The sequence below is a fragment of the Procambarus clarkii genome, chromosome 60, assembly GCF_040958095.1.
Source record: "Procambarus clarkii isolate CNS0578487 chromosome 60, FALCON_Pclarkii_2.0, whole genome shotgun sequence".
In the NCBI taxonomy this organism is placed as follows: Eukaryota; Metazoa; Arthropoda; class Malacostraca; order Decapoda; family Cambaridae; genus Procambarus; species Procambarus clarkii.
The window spans coordinates 9,045,600-9,063,111 of NC_091209.1; the positions used below are offsets into that span (position 1 = coordinate 9,045,600).

Sequence of the window (17,512 nt, forward strand, 5' to 3'; positions counted from 1 at the left end):
TTTGACACAGTACCCATAAGAGGCTGGTACATAAGCTGGAGAAACAGGCAAGAGTAACTGGTAGGGTGCTCCAGTGGATAAGGGAGTACCTAAGCAATAGGAAGCAGTTACTGTGAGGAGTGAGACCTCAGACAGGCGTGAAGTCACAAGCGGAGTCCCACAGGGTTCTGTACTCGGTCTTATCCTGTTTCTGATATACGTAAATGATCTCCCAGAGGGTATAGACTCATTCCTCTCGATGTTTGCTGATGATGCCTAAATTATGAGACGGATTAAGTCAGAGGACAGCATGAGGCTTCAGCGTTACATACGGCCAAAAATTGTCGTATTAGAGAATGTAAGCGGCTGGCAAAAGTGACGTAATGTCCCGTTTTCTGTTTTGGGTCCTGTGGTAAATTAGGAGAGGAGACTTTACCATTTTCTTTACGTTAACCTTAGGAGGACACGCTGGGGTATTTGCAGGGCGGGCTTATGTAATTTAGGCAGAGTAGAAATATCTGGCTTGAACCCCAGCCACAGTTTAGTGTAGCCACCACCACCACCACCTGCCCCAGCAACAGTGTAGTGTAGCCACCACCACCACCACCTGCCCCAGCAACAGTGTAGTGTAGCCACCACCACCACCACCTGCCCCAGCAACAGTGTAGCCACCACCACCACCATCACCACCTGCCCCAGCAACAGTGTAGTGTAGCCACCACCACCACCTGCTCCAGCAACAGTGTAGTGTAGCCACCACCACCACCACCACCACCACCTGCTCCAGCAACAGTGTAGTGTAGCCACCACCACCACCACCACCACCTGCTCCAGCAACAGTGTAGTGTAGCCCCCACCACCACCACCACCACCACCTGCTCCAGCAACAGTGTAGTGTAGCCACCACCACCTGCCCCAGCAACAGTGTAGTGTAGCCACCACCACCTGCTCCAGCAACAGTGTAGTGTAGCCACCACCACCACCACCACCACCTGCTCCAGCAACAGTGTAGTGTAGCCCCCACCACCACCACCACCACCACCACCTGCTCCAGCAACAGTGTAGTGTAGCCACCACCACCACCACCACCACCACCTGCCCCAGCAACAGTGTAGTGTAGCCACCACCACCTGCCCCAGCAACAGTGTAGTGTAGCCACCACCACCTGCCCCAGCAACAGTGTAGTGTAGCCACCACCACCTGCTCCAGCAACAGTGTAGTGTAGCCACCACCACCACCACCACCACCACCTGCCCCAGCAACAGTGTAGTGTAGCCACCACCACCTGCTCCAGCAACAGTGTAGTGTAGCCACCACCACCACCACCACCACCTGCTCCAGCAACAGTGTAGTGTAGCCCCCACCACCACCACCACCCCCACCACCACCACCCCCACCACCACCACCTGCTCCAGCAACAGTGTAGTGTAGCCACCACCACCACCACCACCTGCCCCAGCAACAGTGTAGTGTAGCCACCACCACCACCACCACCTGCCCCAGCAACAGTGTAGTGTAGCCACCACCACCACCACCACCACCACCTGCCCCAGCAACAGTGTAGTGTAGCCACCACCACCTGTAGGCTTCAGAGGGTTAGAAACATTTTGGAACGTCACTGATGTATACAAGAAAGCTGATCGGCTACCCGGCGTTACCCGGGTCTCCCAATCTCCTCCATTTCGGATGTCCAAACCACAGATCAGAAACTAATACTCAACAATACCCCAAGACCAGGGAGCCGGTCGGCCGAGCAGACAGCACGCTGGACTTGTGATCCTGTGGTCCTGGGTTCGATCCCAGGCGCCGGCGAGAAACAATGGGCAAAGTTTTTCACCCTATGCCCCTGTTACCTAGCAGTAAAAAAGGTACCTGTGTGTTAGTCAGCTGTCACGGGCTGCTTCCTGGGGGTGGAGGCCTGGTCGAGGACCGGGCCGCGGGGACACTGAAAAGCCCCGAAATCATCTCAAGATAACCTCAAGAAGATAACCCCCCCCCCCTACCTACCTGCCTGAAGGCTGGAGATGTAAATTCAGTCACCGTTAGCATCGTTGGATCAACATCAGTACAATCAAACCCACATTTTACATTTCCTCGGAGTTTGGTATTCTGAGTGTAGCTGGTCCTTCTTAAAGCAGGGCAAAGGGGGGGGGGGGAGGGGGCCTCGACGTGAACCAGCCTATGACACTGCATACAGTCACAAGTCACCCTGCAGAGTTTGAGGCTATCTTCAAGCGTCTGGCGTATAATCTCAGACAAATTGAGACATTTTCTTTATGCCAATAAGTCCTAAAATGGTCCCTTTCTTTAACACGTAAGGATAGGAACAGACAACTTCTGACTCTTATTAGCATGTTGAGAGCATTACCTTCCCATAGCTCATGGTAAGCCTTACCCCATTAAATTTCCCTGGAACACGACTCGCCAATTGGTTAACGACTAGGGGCCAGATTCACGAACCAGTTACACAAGCACTTTTGAACGTATACATCTTTCCTCAATCTTTGACTTTGGCTTTGGTTACATTTATTACAGTTTACAAGCATGAAATCTTCCCAATCAATTCTTATTGTTATAAACAGCCTCCTGGTGCTTCGGAGCTCATTAAATGTTTAGTAATTATAAACAAAGCCGCCAAAGATTGAGTAAAGATGTACAGGTTCGCAAGTGCTTGCATAACTGCTTCGTGACTCTGGCCCTGGTACCCAATTACTGCTGGGTGAACAGAGGTGAACACTTACTGGCGTCTAGCCAATCCTCCCAGGGCCAGACTAGAACCCAGCAAATCTACAGTTACCACTGTACCACCGAAGGCTATCGTTAACGGGATAGGTCGTGGACAACGTCCACGACCATCAAAATAGATGTCTTGGATATAAAGTTGCTTTTAATATTAAACCCCCCTGGTAATACCAGCACATGATATCTTTTTAGGCAATAAGAAGTGCAATAACATCAAAGATATGTTATCGTTTTACACTGAATCACATGCCAAGTGATCCTATCATAGACTATTATACCTTTTAAATCCCCAGGTCTACTGAAAGCCAGCGCCCCAAGTAGGATCATCAACGTATCTTCCCGCCAACATCTCGCCCGCCAGACGTTTGATTCAGACGACCTAAACTATGAGAAGACGCCATACCCCGGCTGCACTGCTGTCTACGGTGACACCAAGCTCGCAAACGTCCTCTTCACAGTGGAACTTTCCCGGAAGCTGCGCGACACACGTGAGTTAGTCAAATTGAAAACCTCAACCTATGTGGAATCCCCAGTGTGGAATCTGGCTTACCTGTTCATCTCTACCCCGCAGGTGTGACAGCGAACAGCGTTCACCCGGGAGTGGTCTCGACGGAGATATTGAATAAAGGAGGAGGAACCCGGCTTCTCCCGTACTATTTCGGCTGGCCAGTGTGGCTCATGGGAAAAGTATTTTATCTACTTAAAGTGCTTTTGTCCAATCTGTTGCACAAACGAATAGTGCATTTGAAAAAATCCACAAGGGCCATGATGAGGCAATGAGTCACAATAACGTGGCTGAAGTAGTTTGACTAGACCACACACTAGAAGGTGAAGGGACGACGATGTTTCGGTCCATCCTGGATTATTCTCAAGTCGATTGTCAAGTAAAGTCGAAACGACGTCGTCCCTTCACTTTCTAGTGTGTGGTCTGGTCAAATCCACCCTTGTGGATTTGTTAATTTGCTATATCACGTTATTGTGATTTGTGTGAATAATGCTTTAATTATAATTTTGAAAAATATATAAAATGAACCCATTTATCTGCACGTCTTAAATGATAAAATTATTTATAAAGGATGCAGAACTTGGCGCCCAGACGTTGATCTACCTGGCAGTGTCGGAGGAAGTAGACGGCATCAGTGGGAAGTACTTCGTTGACTGTAAGGTGAGCTGGCGAACGATGTGGTTTACATCCATCTGGCAGCATTAATGTTATAAAGCTTTGTGCCATTTTCTGTTGACTCTTCCCTTTTATAGGACGTACTGATGCCCCAACCTTCTAAACAAACGTGACTTGACTTAAGCTTTGCCCCCTGTTGCTTATGCCTACCCCCACCTTTTCTTATTCTTACCTTTTAACTTATCTTATTCTTACATTCATCCTATTCTTTCTTTATGCTTGCATTCATCCTATTTCTTTATGCTTGCATTCATCCTTTTCTTACATAATTCTTATATTCATCCTATTATTACCTTCTCCTCACCTCACTCTTTTACCCGCTCCTCGCCTTACCTGTTGTTGTTTTAGATTTAGTTACTCAGAACGAAATATCCATGTAGCACGGGCTATGGTGAGCCCGTAATTGAGTTTGGTTATTCGCGATAACCTTGTTACTGCGATATTTCGATCAAACTTTTAAATGGAGGTGGGGGGGGGGGTGTTCCTTTTTCCCGTTTCTTTTTCGCTTCTGTTTTAGTGCACTGGTTTTAGTATTGTTTTAATAACATTATCTTGGTGGCGGATGTAGGTGCACAGTGTTCACTAGTGTGTCTCATTCCTAAACTGCTTTTCTAATCATTATAATCGCTGTGCAATTTGCATCTAATGCAGCTGTTGTCGTTGGATTAATGTTGAGTTTGATGCGCAGGGCTTCAGTTGCTTCACATTCCAGTAAGTAGTGCAATAGTGGCGTCTGCTTCTGTGCCACAGATATGACACTTCAACTAATGGGTATATTATCTCCCAGCAGCACTTGTAACCAAGTCTGAGTCTGTGTATACTTGCTCCTCACCTCACTCTTTTTACCTGTTCCTCACACAAGACTTAATAACACTCCAGGATGGAGTGAAACGTTGTCGCTTCAAAAAGATTAAGACACAGAAAAAGACTTAAGACTGCACAATAGCTTGGGCGATAGAGCTTCGACCTCACACACGTGGAGTCCATGGTTCGAGCCTCTTACAGCCCAGGTGAATGGAATGTCGTCGCTTCTCCATCTTCTGAGGTGTGGTTTGGTCATCATCAAATAAAAAAAACTACTGTATATAGAAGTGTAAAGGGGTAAACAATACTAAAAGAGAAGCCAGCCAACATTAGTGAGGATGTTAAGAAATATAACAAATGTACAATATAAAGGTGATAGGCTATGCCTGTCTATATTGGATTCCATAATGTAACAATTAATAAAGTAGTTTTTAACATGATACAAAGAAGTAATTTGGTAAAACTACTAGAACAGAACATATAGTAAATGGTTTTTAAAAGTAGTAAAGTTTAATGGGGCAAACACTTAAAAATAAACACGCATGTCCTATATGATCTTAAGTAATTTTTCAAATGTAGGTGTAATAATTAGATGACGATGAAGAAAGGACAAATCTTCATTTTTTTTTAAGCTATCAGGAACACAAGAATATCTCATTGAGCAAAATGTAAGTGAAATGAGTATCTTTTGAACTGGTTGGGAGACGCAAAACTTTGAATTATAATTGAAAAACTATCCAACTATTGCCTTGTTCAAAAATAAAAATAAAAAAGTACCTAATTTCATCTTCATAGTTTCCTATCTAGTGCTTTAAACTCTCACTATATCTAGTGCTTTAAACTCTCACTATATCTAGTGCTACCCAATCCCCCACTATGTACCTAAGCCATACAACTTTACCACTGTCATCATTGTTTTCACCTTATATCGTGGTTGTTATATTGACGCATATCTTATTGCATTACACCTTGAAATAGTTCTCAAATTATGCTACCATGTACTTGTTTATAACCCTTAAATTTTACTTTAATGTATCTACTAATCTGTCAAATTTTCTTACAATGTTTCCCTCCATTGTGTTTCCTTGTCGTGGTGAGGGGGCTCGTGTACACCTCTCTGGGACCGGTGAGGGATGCCTCCGCCCCTTTCCTGTCCCTCTTTGGGAGTTGTACATGCAAATGAACACAAACGTAAGGGACTTGAGTCATCGGACCGCCCACTGGAGGGGTCGCCCGTGAAGGGCTGCCCCAAGTTGATGGCTGGGTGTCCAGGCTGGGGTGAAAGGGAGAATAAGGTCTTTGAACCAGTGTAGGAGAATGGACGAAACAGTAAGACTCTACTGTTAAAAAAGGGAGGTCCGCTGGGCACTACGCACCCCTTCCTGCACTGGCCCATGTTTAGTCTCCCTGGCTGTCCTGGTAGGTGGTATTCCTTGGTTTCAGGCCACCAGACACTTTAAAATACATGATATATGGATACTGACACGACCTCTTACCCAGACTCATGGGGTGGGCGATCAGGCCCCTGCGTCGAACTGTGATGGAAGACCGGGTTCTGTAGCCCCCACAACATTGGGCCCAGACCGGACTACTACCCACCTCCTCTCTCCCCTCCCTCCCTCTATGGTAGGGACGAGCCCCAAGCCCCCAGCGGCGACTACCTCGTCCTCTGGCACAATTCCATCTCTCAATGTGACTACTGTGCCTTTTAACCTCTCTCTCTGTGTCTTTCTGTCAGTTTGTCTGTCTGTCTGTCTGTCTGTACTCGCCTAATTGTACTCGCCTAATTGTGCTTGCGGGGGTTGAGCTCTGGCTCTTTGGTCCCGCCTCTCAACCGTCAATCAACAGGTGTACAGGTTCCCGAGCCTATTGGGCTCTATCATATTTACACTTGAAACTGTGTATGGAGTCAGCCTCCACCACATCACTTTCTAATGTATTTAATTTGTCAACCACTCTGACACTAAAAAAGTTCTTTCTAATATCTCTGTGGCTCGTTTGGGCACTCGGTTTCCACCTGTGTCCCCTAGTGTGTGTGCCCCTTGTGTTATATAGCCTGCATGTGTGTGTGTGTGTGTGTGGGGGGGGGGGGGGGGTTCAACGCCGTCTTCGCCACGGCTGCACTCGCACGATCCCTTCCCATACTCGTATGTACAACGCCTTGTTTGGTCCTGCTACATGGGCTAAATACTTTTAACTCCAACATCTGGATTCTACTCCTGACAATTTCTCCCTCCATAAACACCTTGTTGATTCGGTAGATGCCTCTGTTACTATTAACCCCACCAAGCTTGGTACATGTCATCGATGATCCTTATCAAGATGCAGCTACCAGCTTAGCCGCATTGTCCTGTATTGGGAAACGCTCGATTAAATGCCAGTGTTGGCACTGTTATCCTCCCGCACCATGTTGCAACTGGTGTTAGGGACCAGAAAAACTGCCACGAGGATATTAAACATGTCCATGAAGCCCAAGGCCATTCTGTCTTCCACGTGGACAAGTTTACTCGACCCCCTCGTGGTCGTCGCCGTCAGCCTCTTCGAGTTGTGAAAATCACCTTTGATAGTAGGGCCCTTCTGCCCTCTATAATTCTTGCTGGTGCCAGATGCTCCGTTCAGGAGTACATTCCCTCTCCTAGACTATGCAATAAATGCTGGAAGTTTGGGCATAATGCCCTGAAATGCACAAGTACTGTGTATCTATGCCCCATGTGTGGGGACGATGATCACTCTTAAGTCCGAGTGCACTTCTCCCCAGGCCCGCTGCTTCAATTGCGGTGACGCCCACTCTACCTTCTCCCGCTCGTGTATACACTAGAAACTCGAGGAAGCCGTCCTCAACTTGAAACACCGGGATCGTCTGTCTTTTCCTGAAGTGAGACTCCAAGTTTGCCGTCTCGCCCCTTTCGCTGGCGTATCTTATGCTCGCGTGTTGCGTTCTATCTCTCCTTGTCCTTCCCACCTTACTCAGTCTTACGACCGTTTCCAGGCCTTAGACCCGAACCCCCGAACTAGACCTTAGACGCCCTCCGCCGCCTCCCCTGTTCCTTTACATTCCGTCCTGAAGGGTCCCCCTCCTGGTTCTCCATCTGAAGTTTCCCCCCTTCCTACCCAGTCTGCCATGTCTCCTGTGTCTTCTTTCCCATCTCCCTCCGTTCCTTGTTCTCATCCCTTTCCCCAGTCTCTTGGCCCTGTCTGTCTTGTCCATCATTCTCCCAGCAATCTTCATGTTGTTCGTTCCCGTTTTTCTTCTCCTGTTGAGACAATTGAGTCTGTCGCCCAGTACGTTGTTACTGGAACACCTGTCTCTTTGAGTCAGAAACGTAAGCCTGGCCTCTCTCCTTCCTCCTACCCTGCAGGTAAGAAGGCACCTCTTTCTTCCTCGCGCCCCCCCCCCTACCTCCAGCTGTCCTTGACCGCCCCTCTCGGTTATCTCCTCCTCCGGACCCTGCCCGTCTGCCTCTGGTCTGTCTTCCCGCTCCCTTCACTCATGCCTTACTCAATTTACCCATGTCCCCCTAATCCTGACTTCTCTGACCCTGATCCTGAGCTTATTTAATATGCTGTGTTCTTCTTTCCCTTTGTTTCTTCATTGTTGCTGTCATTTCTCCTTTTTGACAATGTCTATTCTTCATTGGAATATTCGTGGCTTTTATGCCAACTTCCATGAACTCCAACTTCTGATTACTCAAATTTTCATCAATTTGTGTCTGTCTCCAGGAGCCGATGCTTGGTGCTCGTCCTGGTCACTTTCGTGGTAATTCATTTTTCTCTCCCTCCGTCCCCTTCTTTTGCTGGAGGCCATAACTCTACTGCTCTCTTGATTCGTACTGATATTCCCTTCGTTCAGTCGCCTTTCCAATGTTCTGCGGTCCATATATTTGTGAGTAAATGGTATACAGTTTGTTCCATTTATCTCCGCCCCAAATGTCCAGCTTTCTCTTCCTGAACTTAAGCACCTGTTGGACTCCTTACCAGAGCCTGTGCTCCTGTTGGGTGATTTCAACTGTCGAAATACTCTTTGGGGTGATGTTCTGACAAACACCCGAGATCGCCTTCTCGAACCATTCGTCTTCTCTTCTTCCCTGTCTCTCCTGAATTCTGGTGAACCCACTCATGTGGACTCAAGAACTCGCACCCTTTCCTGTCTTGATCTTTCTCTGTGCTCGTCGTCTCATGGTCATTAGTGGTCATAAGTGATCATTTCCACATCCTCATTACCGTTTTCTTTTTTCACCCTCCCCTTTCCTTTCCTAGGTGGCGGTTTGCCAAGGCTGACGAACCTATTCACCCTCCGTGCTTTTCTCCGACCTCTCCACTCTGCCTCTCCCTCGCGCCCTTTTCCTTTTTCATGACACCGTCTTCGATGCTGCCCTCCGTTCTATTCCTCGCTCTACCTCTAGGGGGACGCGGCAGTGCGTTCCCTGGTGGAATGCTGACTGTGCTCCGGCTGTCCGCTGTAAGCGAGTATCCTGGATGAAATACCGGCACCGGCAGACAGCTGATTCATTTTTGTTTCGAGAGGCAAATGTGATGGCCCATAGGACCATCCGTACAGCTAAATGTGAGAGTTGGAAATCATGTTTCCATCATTACGTCCGATATTCCTCTACCGCCGATCTGAAAGAAAATCTGCAAGATAGCGGGTAAGTTCGTTCCAGATGTCTCACCAGTCCTTTACCCCTGATGGTACTCTTGTGGTGGACCCAGTGCAGGTCTCAATCAAACTGGGTTCCCACTTTTCGACTGTTAGCTCTGGTTCTCATCTTCCTCAATCCTTCCTTCCTTCATATGCCCGTTCTTGAATCTCATCCCTTAGATTTCCGCACTCATCTCCGCCTTCCCTATAACGATCCCTTCTCTCTCTCTCTCTTTTTTCTTTCTTTATCTTTCTCTCTATCTATCTTTCTCTTTCTTTGTCTTTCTTTCTCTCTCTTTTTCTCTCTTTATATATCTCTTTATCTCTTTCTCTTTATATCTCTTTCTCTTTACATCTCTATCTCTCTCTCTTTATCTCTCTTTATCTCTCTCTTTATCTCTTATCTGTCTCTTTTTCTGTCTCTTTCTTTCTCTTTCTTTCTCTGTCTTTCTTTCTCTCTGTCTGTCTCTTTCTCTCTGTCTGTCTCTTTCTCTCTGTCTGTCTCTTTCTCTCTGTCTGTCTCTTTCTCTCTGTCTGTCTCTTTCTCTCTGTCTGTCTCTTTCTCTCTGTCTGTCTCTTTCTCTCTGTCTGTCTCTTTCTCTCTGTCTCTTTCTCTCTGTCTGTCTCTTTCTCTCTGTCTCTTTCTGTCTGTCTGTCTGTCTCTCTCTCTCTCTCTCTCTCTCTGAACTTCTGTCTGCCCTGCCCTTCTACGGCAACGGGCTCAGATGACATTCATTATAAGATGCTTCACCATCTCCCTCCTTGCACGTTTCAGTATTTACAGAGTCTGTACAACGGCTCATTGGCGTTGTACTCTCTATTTGGAAACCAGGGTCTCTCGGGACATTCCTTAAGGACTTCCGCCCTATTGCCCTTAAGAGTTGTCCGCAAACTTGAACGAATGGTCAATGTTCGTCTGATGTCGTTCTTGGAACGCTTCCACCACCTCAACCCCTTCTCAATTAGGTTTTCGCAAGTGGTATAGGACGACTGATGTCCTGGTGAACTTGGAGGTCAATATTCGTACTGCTTTTGCTGCGAAGACCTCCGTTGTTGCTGTCCTTTTTGACCTGGAAAAGGCTTACGACACTACCTGGAGATACCATATTCTGTCCCAACTTCGTTTTTTTGGCTTTCGTGGTAATCTCCCTCCCTTTCTCTAAAGCTTCCCCTCTCGTCGTTCCTTTCGAGTGAGGCTTGGTGCCACTTTCTCTGCCTCTTGAACACTACTTCCTAGTGCACAAGAGAACTGCTTAGTGTTCTGAGCACTACTCTCTTTCTGGTTGCCCTCAATGGTCTTCTTTCCTCTCTTCTGGCGTCTTCTCTGCTCTCTATGTCGAAGATCTTACCATCTTCTGTTGAGGTGATGATTCACCTCTCCTTCAACAGCGGCTACAATTGCGATTGATGCCATGCATTCTTGGGCCACCGATCATGGCTTCAAAATCTCTGCAATTAAAACTTATGCTACGACTTTTACTCGGAAATATGCCGTTCTTCGTCCCTCTGTCACTTTATGGTCATCCCCTTGAGTACAAGGATTCCGCGAAGCTTTTGGGGTTAATCTTTGACACTCGTTTGTCTTGGTCGCTCCATATCTCTTACCTCCGAGTTGAATGCTCTAAGGCCCTTAACCTACTTAAGGTTTTGTCCCATACTTCTTGGGGCGCGGATAGGCGCACGCTTCTCTTTACATTCCTCTCTCATCCTGTCTTAACTCGACTATGGTTGCCCTGCTCACTCGTCTGCTTCTCCTTCTACTCTTCGTTGTCTTGATGCTTTGCAACATACTGGGTTGTGTCTCGGCTCTGGTGCCTTTCGTTCGACTCCTACCCTCAGCTTGTATACGTTGACACTGGTTTCTCCTCTCTCCAGAACCGTCGTGATCGTTACAGTCTTCGCTACCTTGTGCGGTCCTTACAACATCCTCACACTCGCCTATGTCGTGCTTTGACTTTTCCCCCTCCTGTAGTTCCTGTTCCTCTTCACCTCCTCCCTCTTCCTTTCCGGTTGTCTCGCTTGCAAAGTTCTTTCGGTTTGTGTTTTCAATTTTTCTCCTCGTGTTGTTCCGTCCTTGCCCCCGTGGAGGGTCCTCCTTCCTAAATTTTGTAAATACCTGACTCGCATTACTAAAGCTTTTACCCTACCTACAATTTTGAAACGCCTTTTCCTTGAACACTTTTCTTCACACTATCACTCCATTTCCATCTCATTGATGGGTCTAGTCTGCAGACGATGTAGGCTACTCTGTTGTTTTTCTGACCATACCGATATGTCACCTGCCTCTGGAGACTAGCATCTTCACTGCAGAACTCTATGCTCTTTGTCTACTACTTTCTCGCTGTCATTCCTCCTTTGTCGTTGTAGTAGACTCTCGCAGTGCCCTCATGGCTCTGGACTCCTTTAATCTAGTCCATCCGGTGGTAGTCGAGATTCAACATTGGCAGTTTTTTTTATCTCCAGTAGATTTAAAACGGTAAAACTTTGCTGGGTTCCCAGCTATATTGGTGTCTCTTCAAATGAGCGTGCGGATGCTGCCGCTAAGGAAGCTATCCACACTTGTCCCATCTCCCGTATAGGTATTCCTTATTCCGACTTTTACCCAGTTATTTGTTCCTCCATCCTTGCCCTTTGGTAGGGTGGTTGGTCGTTTGGTATTGGTAACAAACTGCATGCTCTTAAGAGTAGTGTGTCCCTGTGGCCATCCTCCTACCACCGTAACCAGCGGTGGGAAACGGCTCTGGCGAGGTTGCATATTGGCCATACATGCTCAACTCATGGACACTAATGGAGTGCCGCCCTGCTCCTTATTGTCCAAACTGCATTGTCCCTCCTACAGTCATGCACACTCTTGTTGAATGTCTTGACTTCCAGGACGTGTGTGAGTCTTGCTTTCCGACCATCCCTTGTGGTCACTTGTCCCTCGATAGAATTCTTGGTGAATTGGATCGAATATCTTTGATGTCGTTCGCCTTGTGAGTTTCTGTTCTTATATTAGCATTCTTAGTGATATATAGTGCCGTCTGATTATTCCACACATTTGAGGGTGCTGCATAGCCTTCTCAGCTTGGTGCCTTCATTTTGATAATTACTTACTTACCCTCATGGAGGGTCCCTTTTTGTAAATTTTTGTAAATCCTTGACCCCACGTGACAAGCTTTTAACCCTCCTACAGTTTTAAAATGCCGTTTCCTTGCACACTTTCCTTCCCACTCCATTTCCAACTTCACAGATGAGTCCAAGTCTGACAACGGTGTAGGATACTGTTGTATTTCCTGACTACACCTATGTGTCACCTACCTCCAGAGACTAGCATCTTCATGGCAGACCTTTATGCTATTGTATATGCTCTTCAAGTGCTTTCTCGCTGTCAATCTTCCAATGTTTTTTTAGTTGACTCTTGCAGTGCCCTCATGGCTGTGGAGTTCTTTAATCCTGTCGATCCAGTGGTAGTCGAAATTCAACAGTGGCTGTTTATTTCTAGCAGATTTAAGACAGTAGAGTTTTGCTGGATTCCTAACCATATTGGTTTCCTTAAATAAGTGTGCGGACGCTGCCGCTAGGGAGGCTATCCGCACTTGTCCCATCTCCCATAAATTTTTTTTTATTGTCTTCTCGGTTATTCATTCCTTAATCCTTGCCCGTTGGTCTTCTGTTACAGGTAACAAGCTGCATGTTCTTAAGGGTAGTGTCTCCATGGCCTTCCTCTTACCACCATAACCGGCGATGGGAAACGGCTCTGGCGAGGTTACGCATTGCCCATACACGCTTAACTCACGGGCACTTAAGGAGCAGGGCGGTGCTCTATTATTGTCCAAACTGCATTGTCCCTCTCACAGTCGTGCATATCCTTGTTGAATGTCCTGACTTACAGGATGTCCCTGTGTCTTGCTTCCCGACTGTCCCTCGGTGTCAATTGTCCCGCGATAGAATCCTTGGTGAATCGGATAACTTTGCAATCGTTCATCTTATGCGCTATAGTTCACATATTAGTATCCTTAGTGATATTTAGCGCCTTTTGAATATCGAGCACTTTCGATGGTGCTACATAGCCTTCCTGGCTTGGTGTCCCGGCTTATATATTAAGAGGTGATTACACTGGTAAGGATATATGTCTTAAGTTGTTTAAAGTGGCACGAAAATGGTGCAAAAATAATAAGACTAATAATAAACAGCCCTTCAAATCTGTTGCAAAGCTCTTCTGTAATACCTCATATATGAAATATATTAGTATCAGTAAAAAGCAAACCTTCAGTGTAAAATGACAAATACATAAATGTTGCAATGCAAACAAAAAAATTAGCTAGCTGTCATTACAATAAGGTGTACATGTTAGATATAATTGTAGCTATAAACTCGCAGGTAGTTATGTACATTTAAAAATTAAATATATAAATTCGCAGCCTTCAGCAGTAAAAATAAAAACCAAAGCCAGCATTGATGCATGTGCACGACCACACAAACACGACCACTCCAGAGTCTCCTGTCCAAATGCTGTAGTATGCTCTCATCACCAGGAAAGCAAAACCAACGACTTGGCAAAGGACCCTGTGCTAGCTAAGAGGTTATGGGACGCAAGTGAGCGACTAGTGAAGATGAAACCAGAGGAGACGCACTGCTAGACACCCACCACCACCACCACCACCACCTGCATGCACCCAAACACACTACTTGCCACCTGCTAGCATCAATTATTGGCAAGTTTAAACCACCACCTCATAACAGGAGATATTATCATATTTCTGATTACTTGGGGTAAAGTTAAGAATTGTATAATTTAGTGTTTTGTGATTTTGTTGAATACCAATTATTTGGTATTTGGCCAAATACTATGACCACAAAATGCCTCCTCTTTAAATGTTCAGTTTTCATTGGTAGCTTGTTTACAATTAGCGAGATCGAAATTTGAGACGAATGCCTTCACTTGCTAATATACCTTGTAAATGCTGTAAATTGTTTTTGTAATTGAATTCCACTACTCCCTAAGCTTCCAATGTGTGAATATAAACAAATAAGTATCAGAGTCCCCCTGAACACACACTCTCAGGTGTCGCCCAATTTTACCCTGGGCTTTCACCTCGTCAAGGAGCAGCCAATAAAATAAAAATATAATTTTTCACCACCTATACTACTAACACCAGCAGAGCACACACGGGAGTCACCCGGTAATGGACTTAAATATGGTGAAAGGGCTCAACGTCGTACTTCTAGGGATTTGGCTCAGAACTGGTCTATTGTCAATAATATACACCTTAACTGTCCCTCTCACTGTCTGGACCGTTGCCGCCGTGAGGGGGGGCTTGGTGGGCAGCTGCCGGAGTGTGATGCTCCATGGGTCAGTCCTCTGTCCTTTTGCATCCTTATGCTCCTGCTGCTGCATTTACTAATTTTCCAGACCCCTTTTCCTTTTCCTCGTGTTTCATTGTTCTCCCCATCTTCTCCTATCAAATTGTCATTTTTCTGCCGACCTTTTGCTTGTTTTGATCATTCTTTCGACCTTCTTTTTGTTTTGATGCCCGCGTGTTTGAGGAGGCATAATCTTGCACTTGTAGAACTGTAGTACCCAACGTCTCGAGCGAGGGGAACCTTTTATTGTCAATCCTCCTTTCGTCACTGAACCCACTCTAGACGGACTCACGGTTTTTAAGGTGTTTGTGGGGCGTATACTCAACGCACCCCTGGGGGGCCCCGGCAAGATCGGCGGTAGCTTCTTGTTGGGTGTCCTGCCTCTAATTGTGGCTCCATGGTGGGTGTGGGGGCACATTCGTGAGTGAATTCTTTCTTTCGTCAAGATGATTACCCCTGCTTCGGCTTCTTCTGGTTTACCTTCTCAGGCTCGTGGGGTGGGCGACCAAGCCCCCGAGTCGGTCCGTATTGGAAGACCGGGCTCTGTAGCCTCCGCTGCATTGGGCCCCGACCTTGCTCCTCCTTTGGCCTCTCTGACTCCTTCCTCTGGCTCCCCTCCCTCCTCTGTGGTTGGGTCGAGCCCCAAGCCCCCAGTGGTGACTACCTCGTCCCCTGGCGTGGCTCCTTCTCTAGTTGTAACTACTGCGCCTTTTAACCCCTCTCTCTCTGGGGGTTCTCACTGCCGTCTTCGTCACGGCCGCCCTCGCTCGATTCCTTCCAGTTCTGCTACCTATCATGCCTTGTTTGGTCCCGCTTCGTGGGCCAAATATTTTGATCTCCTCCCTCTTGATTCTGCACCTCCTGACGATTTCTCCCTCCATCGACATCTCATTGATTCCGTGGATGCCTCCATTACTTTCAACCCCACTCGTCTCGGTACACGTGTCGTTGCTGCTCCTTCTCAGGATGCTGCTTCCCGCTTGGCTGCCTTATCCTGCCTTGGCGAGACCCCCGTTCGGGTCTCGAAGAACGTTCAGTTGAATGCCAGTGTTGGCACTATTTTGCTCCCGCCCCATGTTGCGACCGGTGTTCGGGACCTACGCGACTGCCACGACGATATTCGACATATCCTCGCTGCCCAGGGCCATTCTATTCTCCAGGTGGACACGTTTACTCGTCCCCCTCGTGGTAGTCGCCGTCAACCCCTCCGGGTTGTGAAGATTACCTTTGATGGTAGGACCCTTCCACCCTCTGTCATTCTTGCTGGTGCCAGGTGCTCTGTCCAGGAGTACATTCCTTCTCCTCGGCTCTGCAACAAGTGCTGGAGGTTTGGGCATGGTGCCCTCCGCTGCTCCGGGACTGTCTCTCTCTGTCCTTTGTGTGGTGGCGAAGGTCACTCTAAGTCGGAGTGCGCTTCTTCCCAGGCTCGTTGCCTCAACTGCGGTGAGGCCCATCCTACCTTCTCCTGTGCGTGTATCCATTACAAGCTTGAGGCAGCCGTCCTCAACTTGAAGCACCGGGAGCGTTTATCTTTTCCTGAGGCGAGGCGCCAGGTTCGCCGGCTCCCGCCTTATGCTAATATCTCTTATGCTCGCGTGTTGCGCTCTTCCTCTCCTCGTCCTTCCCGCCTTCCTCAGACTCACAACCGTTTCCAGGCCTTGGACCCTGATGCGCCCACTGCCCCCTCCTCTGTCCCTTTGGGTTCTCTCCCGAAGGATCCTCCTCCTGGTCCTCTGTCTGGGGTTCCCCTTCCTTCTACCCGGTCTGTCGTGTCTTCTGTGTCTCCTTCCTCGTCCCCCTCCGATCCTCCTTCCCATCCTCTTCCTCCATCTATCGGCTCTCCCCGCCGCCTGTCGGTGCGGGCGGATGTCCATCGCTCTCCTAACGGCCGTCGTGTGTGCTCTCGTTCGGCTTCTCCTGTTGAGACACTGGAATCCGTTGCCCGGTACGTAGTTGCTGGGACACCGGTCTCTTTAAGTCAGAAGCGTAAGCCTGGCTCCTCTCCTTCCTCTTCCCCGGCGGGTAAGAAGGCTTCGCTTTCTTCCTCAGCTCCTCCTTCTGGCTCTGTTGCTCCTTCCCCTCCCGTTTCAGTGCTTGCGCCCCCTGTTCCTGCTATGGAGGTTTCTTTGGCCCCTGCTTCCCTTTCGGTTGCTGCTCTTGCTGGGGTGCGCTCCTCTCTTTCTACTCCCCCTCTTCCTGCTGCTGTCCTTGACTGCTCCTCTCCGTTGTCTCCTCCTCCTCCTCCTCCTCCTCCGGACCCTGCCCGCCCACCTCTGATCTGTTCTCCCGTTTCCTTCCCTCCGTCTTTGCTCAGTTTACCCATGCCCCCTAACCCTGACTTTGCTGACCCTGATCCCGACCCTGATATTCTTTAACGTGCTCTGTTGGTCTTTCACCTTTGTTTCTTCCTTGTTCTCTGTTTTTGTCCTTTCTCTTCTCGTCGTTGTCCATTCTTCAATGGAACGTTCGAGGTTATTACGCCAATTTCCTCGAACTCCAACTTCTGGTTTCGCGGTTTTCGCCCCTTTGTGTCTGTCTCCAGGAGCCGATGCTTGGTGCTCGTCCTGGTCGTTTTCGTGGCTATTCCTTTCTCTCCCCCCCCCAGCCATTGCTGGGGCTTCTAATTCTTCTGCTCTCTTGATTCGGGCTGATGTTCCCTTTGTTCCTTTACTTTTTCCTTCGCCTCTCCATTGTTCTGCTGCTCGTATCTTTGTGGGGAAATGGTACACAGTTTGTTCCATTTATCTCCCCCCGAGTGTCCCGCTCTCTCTTCCTGATTTGAAACACCTCCTAGACTCCTTGCCGGAGCCTGTGCTCCTGCT

The 17,512-nt window shown here is 47.8% G+C and overlaps 1 protein-coding gene across 3 annotated transcripts in view; it reads left to right on the forward strand.

Moving 5' to 3' along the window:
* The window catches only part of LOC123771967 (retinol dehydrogenase 13), a 35,652-nt gene extending 21,355 nt beyond the window's left edge, over positions 1-14,297 (forward strand). For 2 of the 3 annotated variants that reach the window (XM_069307451.1, XM_069307452.1), the window contains exons 6-9: positions 3,015-3,209; positions 3,293-3,408; positions 3,797-3,886; positions 13,748-14,297. In XM_069307451.1, the coding sequence (XP_069163552.1) occupies positions 3,015-3,209; positions 3,293-3,408; positions 3,797-3,886; positions 13,748-13,966 (620 nt within the window). In that variant the 3' untranslated portion in view covers positions 13,967-14,297. The remainder of the gene's footprint in view (positions 1-3,014; positions 3,210-3,292; positions 3,409-3,796; positions 3,887-13,747) is intronic. The other variant, XM_045764821.2, reaches the window with a different exon arrangement.
* The last annotated feature ends 3,215 nt before the right edge of the window (positions 14,298-17,512 follow it).